This window comes from Alligator sinensis, unplaced genomic scaffold (assembly GCF_000455745.1).
Source record: "Alligator sinensis unplaced genomic scaffold, ASM45574v1 scaffold74_2, whole genome shotgun sequence".
Taxonomy (NCBI): Eukaryota; Metazoa; Chordata; order Crocodylia; family Alligatoridae; genus Alligator; species Alligator sinensis.
In genome coordinates this window covers 10,675-20,525 of record NW_005841931.1, presented here as the reverse complement: position 1 = coordinate 20,525, position 9,851 = coordinate 10,675, and the positions used below count along the sequence as shown (strand labels likewise).

The 9,851-nt window shown below is 45.1% G+C and overlaps 1 protein-coding gene across 1 annotated transcript in view; it reads right to left on the bottom strand.

The window, feature by feature from the left end:
• The window catches only part of LOC102380976, a 240,135-nt gene extending 232,607 nt beyond the window's left edge, over positions 1 to 7,528 (bottom strand). The window contains 1 exon segment of the mRNA XM_025198932.1: positions 7,370 to 7,528. Within this exon segment, the coding sequence (XP_025054717.1) occupies positions 7,370 to 7,387 (18 nt within the window). The 5' untranslated portion in view covers positions 7,388 to 7,528.
• Between the last annotated feature and the right edge of the window lie 2,323 nt (positions 7,529 to 9,851).

Here is a 9,851-nt window from a genome sequence, read left to right as displayed (position 1 = left end):
GAACAGCGAGAGGACATAAGGACAGTGGGAGAACGCCGTTTCCGGAGCTGCTGCTCCTTTAAGATTGAAAAACCCCAGAAGGGGTGGCACGGCACGCAGAGGGAATCCAGAGCGAGGAACGGCTCCAAAGAGGAGAAGCTGGAGAGTGCTGCAGGGACCGGAGAACCCCTGGAACCAGTCTTGAACAGAGGAGAAGCCTTGACTGGACCCCAGTGAGCAAGTTCATTTAAAAGAGAGAGAGAGAGAGAGAGAGAGTTCTATGCAAGGGAAAGGAGTGTTGGCCGAAACAGTGAGAAGAAAGGAACGGTGACCGCTATTCAGGTCACAGCAAAAGCTGAGTTTATGGTTTTGCCTTTTTTTCATTTGTTTGGATATTGAATGGGACTGAGCTCAATATGGGGTGTTAGACGAGAAAGAGCCTGAGTGAAAGCTGTCCCCTCACCCTTAAAGAAAAGAAGCAGGAGGGTCCCAAGAGGCTTAGTAAGACAAGATCTTGACTGTAGATTGGGGGAATAATTAAAAATTAATTAATTAATTAATTAATTAAATAAAAAATGAATAAAAATAATAGAATTGTTCAACTCAAATAAAACTCTGATTCAACTGATGACCTAAATTTTGGGTATTGTCTGAGAGAGACACCAGAGAGGTAATAACACAAATAAAAATCTACGTAGATTGCCAACATTCTACTGTGGAAGTAACACCTCCCAACTGATAACATCAAAAGTAATCAAGACATGGCAGGAGAGAGTCAGACTATACCGCAGGCGCCCCTAGACAGGCAATCTGAGAAATAAGGGATAGAATAAGACCCTCAAACCTAAGCAGTAACATCACAATATCATATCCCATTGACTTCAAGTATATCACATACAATTTAGGATTTTAGTTAGCATTTATTAAACACAACTTGTCATTTATGAACTGCAGACAGAAGCTCCACTTGCATTACTTCCCATCTCAAAATAACTCCACATACCCCTGACAGAATGGAATTGGCACTTGTATCCCTATTACTTAAAAAGGCAAAGTGTCAGGTTAAAAATCAAAGTTTAAAATAAATGGCTTCCCTGTGTTCAATAGGGCTGTGTGAAGCTTTGGTCTGCGATTTGATTCGGAGAAGATTTGGCCTGATTCAGAGGCCGAATCTCCAAATCCAAATCAAATCAGGAGAAGACAAAAAACCTCTGAATCAATTTGAAGGCTCTGAATTGATTCAGAAATTATTCAGAAAATATTTGGAGATTTGGACAGCAGTTTTTCAGGGGAATAGAAACTAAGAAGAGGGAGAGGGAGCGGGGGTGGGAAAGACTGACATCTCTAGCTGGCCAGTGACTGTGATCTTTCCCTGAGTCCCCTTCCAATCACAGTGCTCTTGGGGAGGGATGTAGAAACAGCACACAAGCCTCCATCCGCAGGCTTTCTGTGCCTTTTGTGAGCCATTTCTGCCTAAGCAACAGTGTCTGAAAAGTACTGGACTGGTTTGTCTTCCTACCCAGTCAGTCTCCTGCTACTTTTTGTTCTTGGAAAGGATTGGATATAGCTTACTAACTGGAATCCCTCTACTTATCCCTATCAAAACCATTTCTTTCAATTTATATTTGTTTGGGGGAGGGGAGGAGGAGGGGGAGGCAACACTTTTAAAAAATAAAGCTGTGTTTTCCCTGGCAGTGTGATCCATCACTGTGCAGGGAAGCACATACATTACCCATGCTCATACATATACATCACAGAAGAGGAAGTCAGATATTATTACAACACAGAAGAATTCAGACATTCACAGAAGAAAAAGAAGAGATTATATATAGTTATTAAGATTATATATAAATATTAATATTAGCTATAGTTACATACAGACTAAAGACAACACAGAAGAAGTTACATAGATTCAGATTAACACAACACAGAAGTCAGAGAGTCAAAGAAGAAGAGATCAGATTATATATGGTTATTATTATTAGTTATAGTTACAATCAGACTACAGACAACACAGAAGTCAGAGAGAAGACAAGTTAGTTACACACACAGACACATTTTCTAGCACAGGAAAGAATAATATAAAGCATGCTGCAAAGTCAGGTGCCAGGTCTTCTGGCAGGGGAAGGAGAGGGGCTAGAGGGGTAGAGGGAGAGCTAGAGCTGCACATTCCCCCCGCCCACCCCCCAAACATAGATACATCCTCTTTCCTGGCAGCCACGAGACTTCTGCTGCCAGTGGAAGCAAGGAGGTGGAAGCAGTACCTGTCCCTGCACCTGAACCACCTCCCCCAACCCCAGAAATAGGCACCAGCAGCAGAATGACAGTCTCCTCCACCCCAATTTCATCTCCCAGCATGAGCCTCCCACTGCCAGAGGAGGAGCTGGAGCTGGAACCAGGGGACCTGAGCGCCCTAGCTAAAGAAATTCTGGGGACCAAGGAGGAATCTGAGTTTGTGCTCCACACCCATCAAAGTTCCCCTAGATCCAGGTCCCTTTGTCAGGAAGATACCTCAAAGAAGGTTGTGGAGGCAAGTGGCTCATCTGAGTCAGCTCCTCATGTTGTTGTGCCTCTGCCTGCTGAGGATGGGGATAAGGCAAGATCCCCACCCTCAACCCAGAAGTGGAGGAGTAGTGTATTGTGGGATCATTCTGAGGTGGCAGATGAACCCAAGTATGCTACCTGCCAGCACTACCAAAGACAGATCAGTCAGGGCAAGGAGGTGAAACACTTCACTACCACAGCAATGCTGCTGCATCTAAGGAGGCAGCACCCCCTTGCCCCTCTTCCTCCTCAGCCTGGCACCAGTGGGAGCATGCCCAAAGGGAAATCCCCTGCTTGCTCCAAAGACACCATCCCCCCAAAGCAGAGGCAGGCCACCCCAGAGCAGTGGGGGAAAGCCACAGGCAAAGGGGGCTGCTTTGCAAGGGCAAGCAAGATCATCCAGAACACTGGGGAGATGCTTGCTCTGGATGGCCAGCCCTTCTCCTTAGTTGAGCAGCTAGGGTTCAGGTGACTCATGGCACTCATGGCCCCATCTTACCAAGTGCCCACACACACCACCTTTAGCAGGCCAGTGGTGCCCTCCCTGTATCAGGCATGCAGGGAGTACTTGAGGGAGGAGCTGCACAAGGCAGGGCCGCAGGTAGCCTTGCACTTTACCTCTGACATCTGGAGCAGCTGGGGTGGAGATCACACCTACCTCTCCCTCACACAGCACTGGTGCGACCAGTCAGGCCATCAGTGGGCTCTCCTTCAAGCCGAGGTGATGGATGAGTCCCACATGGCAAGGGAGATCATGATGGCCATGAACTGCTTGGTGCAGGGGTGGATCATTGGTCAGGGCAAGCTCACCCACAGGTTCACGGTCACCGACAATGGGGCCAATATGGTCAAGGTCATCCATGATGCCAACTTTGTTGGCATCCCCTGTGTAGCACACAAGCTGCACCTCATAGTCAGGGACACCTTGGAGGGGGACAGGGCTGCTGGTGATGGCGCCGTCACTATGACCCAGCTGATTTCAAAATGCAGGAAGGTGGTGAGCTACTTCCACTGCAGCACCAAGTGGGGCAAGACACTGCGGGAGAAACAAGCAGATCTGAGCATCCCACAGCACAAAATCATGCAGGATGTGGAGACTCAGTGGAACTCTGTATACCTGATGCTGGAAAGGCTGGTGGAGCAACAGAAGGCCATCCATGAGATGGCCTTGCTCAGGGAGATTGGGATCAGTGGTCCCCTTAACAGAGTTGAGTGGGATACCATCTCCCAGATCTTGGTGGTCCTTGAGCCCTTCCACGAGACAACCAAGACCCTCAGTGCTGGTGATGCCCTCTTTAGCCAGGTGATCCCCATAGTGAGGGAACTTGAGAACCAAATGGAGACGTTTCAGGGGATTAATGCTCCTGACTGGGGCAAGCCACTATCACCAGACATGCAGGTACTGGTGAGGCAGCTGAAGGAGGGCATCAGGAGACAGCTCGATCCCTTGCAGTCCAGTATGGTCCACGTGCTGGTGGGCATGTATGACCCGAGGGTGAAGGGGAGCATGTGCACTGGCAGCACTAAAACCCCCAATCACTGGACGCAGGTGCTGGTCAACAGAGTCAGGGAGGCAGAAGGGCAGAGGCGAGGGGATGTGGAAGAGGGGGATCCACTTTCCCATGCCAGCACTCTCAGCACCAGCACCAACCAGTCTCCTCCATGACAGCCACTACCAATGTGGGCCAAGGGCATGGCTTCAATGTTGGGATCCAGACGCACCAGACCCAGCCTTGGGCAGGTAGCACCAAGGCTCCAGTGGCTACCTATCTCACTGAGGATGTGGAGCCACTGGACTGTGACCCCTTGGCCTACTGGGCAAGCTGCAACCAGATGTGGCAGGATCTGGCCACGGTTGCCCAGGAACACCTGTCCTGTCCCCCAGCCAGTGTTCTGAGTGAGAAAGTGTTCAGCATTGCTGGGGATGTTGTGACCCCCCACCACACCTGATTGGATCCTGGTTTGGTGGAGCAGCTGGTGTTCCTAAAGATGAACTTCCCGCTGCTGGGGTCCCCCAAGCTGCGCCTGCACATGGAGTGAGTGCCACCCTCCTCACTCTGTTTGCACCTATTTCCTTTTTTTTTTAACCAGTTAATGCCCCACCCTCAGAGCTGGAGAGGGCACTTACTGCATCACCAGCCAGAAGAACATGTCCCTGCTGAGCTTCCGTGCCAGGACGAACATGGAGGTATGGGCTGGGACTACAGGAAAGGAGGAGACCTCAGGCCCTGGGCGTGACCACTAAAACTGCATTCTGCCACACTACAACTTGCTGGACATCTGATTCCCCAGGTACTTCTCCACTTTTACCTGCACTGCTACATCCCCCTTGCTCCCACCACCCCCCCTCCCCCCAACCTGTCCCTCGACCCCTGATGCCTCCATTTCCATTTCTACTGACTGGCTTTCTTGCCTGCATTGTGTGCCATAAACCTGGCTTCTTTACTATTCCTTCCATCCAGGAACAGCACACACATACCAACGGCAGGTGCTTCCTTGGCCTGATGAAGGGTTTTTCAACCTGAAAGCTTGCTAAGATATATTTCTCTAACTATTCAGTTGGTCTACTAAAAGATACCAAATTGAGCCAAAGGACCTTGTCTGCCAGTGCCGTGTCCTTAGACCAACACCCCTAGAACCTGTCCCTGGTCAGCTGACCAGAAGGACACAGGGCCCTGGGCACATCTAAACCCCAGGGCTGGGGCTGGCAGGGAGAGTTCTCAGGAAGCTGCTAGAGAAAATGCTCCTGCAGGAAAGGAAGGAAAGGCTCTGTGACAGTTTGGCTTCCTGAGATGCTGCTGGTGCTAGTGTGCTACAGTGCACTGCTTACTTACCTATTGTTATTTAAAATGGTGGACCAGGCTGAGGTGGTAGAGGAGGAAGAAGCCTCATAGGGGCACACTACCATGTCATGTAAAGGCTCCAGCACCAGTGAGGGCACGCCTTAACACACACACAGTGTCACTCATGTCACGAGTATTGCTTATCACTTTATCACTTTAGAACTTCTGGGTTTAAGTGTGCCTCATTGTTAAAAATGTGCCCTTTTCAAAAATACTTCTTTTTTGATGAACTAAAAAGCAAGGTCTTATATATTATACATAATCCTCTTTTTAAACAAGGCAGACTTCTACACGAAAAGATACTAAAACAGTAAACATTGATTTTCTTGACTGATGGTACACCTCATGCTACACAAACCACTCAAGCATCTGCCTGTTACCACAAGCTATTCCTTTTGTGAAAAAGTAAAGTAAAGTGCCATTATGTGCTATCTGTTGCAGATTGCAAATATTTAAAAGAAATAAATTTCTCAAAATGAAAGGTACCTTCTTTGTTTTTTTAAAAAAGTGTTTACTTTAGGTCTATGCATACTCCTAGCACCTGTACTTTTCAATTGTTGGTTTGCCAAGATCACTGTGGTTTTTTTGCTGTTTTTTTATAATTATTTATTGCAAGTAAAGTATCTAGTGAAGATGTAGGGCATTTTCTGCTGAAAAGCCAGGCATGAATATATTTAAAAAACTCCAGCTCCTGATATGGCTTTCATGTATACGGGTACACTGAACTGATACATGTCTGATTATAAAACAAGACCATGTATTGGAGAAGACTGGCACTGTCTTTTGTATCTCATTATCCTATTAGTCTTGTTCTAGGTCCTGGGGTTGATACAAACAATACGTTGCTAAATGATAACCATACTGTACATATTTGTACGGCATTTATGCCAACAAAATACTTCAGGACATGAATGTGGGACAGGTTGAACAGTACTGAGCACATTTTTGGTGCTTTACAGAAAATAAGTATTATCACTGCAAAATAAAAGATCCTAGCTATTAGCTAATGAAAAAAATCAGGCCCCCAGTCTAGCTTCACAAACCTCAAATATAAAAATCTCTCAGGCTGTTTACATAGTAATTATCCTCATATGCTTTGAAATGAATAACCAAACTATGCTACCAATAAAAAATGCCTCAAATATGGAGGATAATTTGGAAACTGACATCCTGTCTGCCACCTAAAAACGATGACACGTTGATTTACAACAAATAAAAATTGTAAGACCACATATTCAATATCTAAACTACAGCATTAAGCTTCTATTTGGCTCATTTTCTGCTTTTTATTATTTGGGTGAAGGAATCATAATTCAATTACTTAATGATTTATTACAAAACACTTTGCCCACACAAGATTTTTCAGTATGTAAACACCATACTATTACACTATCTACTATTACAGGCCTACCATTTCAGATTTCATTAGCCAAGAAAGCCAGGTTTATTTGTAATAAAGTTAAGCCCTTCCAACCACTGACCATGGAAACCAGATTTTGAAATAATTCAGATTTGTGTTTCTGTTCTTTCTAATTAAGGGTAATATCGGGAAGGACAGACAGTGGGTAGCATTGTTCAAGCACCATGGATTTAAGCAAGAAAATCTGATTATCAGCTCATGTCAGAAACCAAGCAATAATGCAGCTTAGCATTCGTTTGGGCTTTTTCTTTAGCCAAAAGATAATTACTGTTCGTTAAGTCTTACGTAAGTGTATCTAATATCCATGGTCCTAAAAATTATGAATAGTAAAAGCACACAATAGGCAAAGAAGAATTACTGTATTTATTATTTAACTTGGGCTGTTCTATCTTGATAATTTCATTAGCCAGGAAAGTTAAACTTAATGTCATACTATAATTTCTTAAAGGCCAAAAAGTTAAACATCAATTCTCATGCAACTTATATCAGAAGTTGCATTTTTTATCAACACACAAAAGCCATATTAAAGTAGCCCTAAGAACCCAGTCCTGCTGCCCTTACTCAAACAAAAACTGACACTGACCTTAGTTAAAGTTGTCATGTCCAAGGAAATCCTGAAGGATATGGCCCTGTTGGCATAAATTTGAGTACTGATCAATGCTTTCAACTTTGCTTGACTTCATTCTGTAGATTCAGGCCTCGTTTTTTAAAAAATAAACTGTCATAACCATGAAACGTTAAATCAAAATCTGCTGCTGCCCTGTTTCTGGGTATTAGATCACTTATTAAAGACATGTTCATGAAATGATGCAAGAGCACTGGTTGTTGTTGCTGTTGTTATTTTATATAGTAACTAATGAAACAGAAATGGGCATTGAGGAAACTACGCAACAGCTGCAGTTTCTTCTAACTAACCTCTTGTAAAAGCTTCATAAATGAGTCCCTGTGACCATCTCTCTAGAAAATTTGATGAAAAATAGAAACTAAATATCAGTAATGTTTCCTTTTTGGTTTTAGTCTCCCTGACTGTGTAAGGTGCTGTCTCGGTTGGAAGAAGGGTGTGTGGAGAGAAGGGGTGCGTGCAAGAGTCATATAATTCAACTGACATGCTACTGTATCTTTAATTTGACTTCAAGAAATCACATGTGTACTACTCCATTTGGGTGTATGTATGTACACATGTATGTGCTTAAAATAATAATTCAATATTCAGACTGGATATTGAATAAAACTTAGGGAGGTAGGGAGAGTTTGGGGACCGTATTCCCTCTTCCTCCTAACTTTTAGGTGTCTGCATCAGAGGAATTCTCTAATGCACATATCCTAACATCCAGCCTCTTATGAAGCCACAAAGTGGAGACCTGCCTAGCAATGTCTCTGAACCACCTGGCAAGCCTCATGACAAATAAATTCAAAGTCAACCCTAGCCATCTGTATTTGTCTCAAAAGTCCTTTCCCAAAGTCAAATACTACCTGTGAAAAAAATGACGTTTACTAAACCACCCCTCTACCCAAATTCTATATAGCAGTTTATGCTAGGTGAAATGAGTGATTAGGTAAAATGCACAACAGAAATGAAAGCAAGACTGTTACAGGTAGAAAGAAAACAAGCAATTTGAAACAGACATTCGATGCCCTCTCTAATAGGAAATAATTTGCAACTACCCAGATTAAACAAACAAAAAGTATCAAATAGAGTTAATCTACATTTAAGTTTATTCAAGGAATTTTTTTTTAGAAGATTGTGTGAAATGTATTCTTTTTCTCCAAGAAACTCTATTACCAACTAAAATATAGTGTGATGGTCTGATACAGGGGTGAATCCAGGGCGGCAACTAGTGACACAGTTGCACCCCTCTTTGGTTCCTTCTCCACCCAAATTTTAAAACCAAACACCTGGCAGTGGCAGCAACATTTCTGTTCAGGCAGAAGTCACCTAACTTCAAGTCTTACTATAATACACCTGATTCCTTCTAAACTCTTCATTCTACAGGTATTAACAACTAGGGGTGTGCAAAGCGGGCAGTATTCGATTCGGATTTGGATTCAGCCCGATCGGGGGACAGCGATTCACTTCACTGATTCGGATCACTGTCCCAATTTGATTCGGGCGAACCTGAATCTGAAGATTCGATTCCGATTTGTAGAATCAGCAATTCGACCATAGACACAGCTTTATGTTTTTTTCTACATACCTCAAGGTACCAGGTATGGCTCATGAATACTGAGATGGTGGGGCAGATGGAGCACCCCACAGGACTGCAGGGGTGGGGGGCCCTACACACTCGGTGGAAGACCCAGAAGTGGTCCAGAAGTACTTCCAGACAATTTCTGGGTCTGCCATGGAGCGTGTGGGGGACATCTCCCCCCCCGCACCCCCCGAGCTTGGTGATTGGCCACAGGGGGGGACTCTGGGTGCCCCCCCCAGACCCAGGAGGCACCAGTCACCAAGCCGGGGCGGGGGGGTGGGGGGGGGGGTCTCACCTCGCACACAGTGGCAGACACAGAAGTGGACCAGAAGTACTTCTGGTCCACTTCCAGGTCTGCCACCGAGCGCACGGGTGACCCCCCTCCCTGTGTTCCTGTGGGACACTCCATCCAGCCCACCATCTCAGCATTCACAAGCTGAGCCTTGTACCTTGAGGTATGTAGAAAAAACATATAAAGTTGTGTCTATGGCCGAATCGTTGAATCTCTCCGAATCGATTCAGAAGCTTCTGATTCGATTCGGAGAGTTTAATGCGTCTCCTGATTCAATTCAGATACAGGGATTTGGCCACCGAATCGGGCCGAATCTCCTCTGAATCGAATCAGTGACCAAAGCTTTGCACAGCCCTATTACCTATTTGTCACAACCCAAAGGGTGTGATTTTTGTTTGTGTGTGCTTCGGCACTGCTAAATTGTTCCCGCTAAATTATAGCTTCTTTGCGCAGTAGAGTTTTCTGCTGCAAAAGAGAACCCCGGTGCAAGGGAGAATTTCCCGCCAATTTGAAGCTTTCTTTGCAGGGTGCATTTCTTTGTTGCAGCACAGAAATGCTCGTTGCAAAGAGTTCCCGCCATTTGT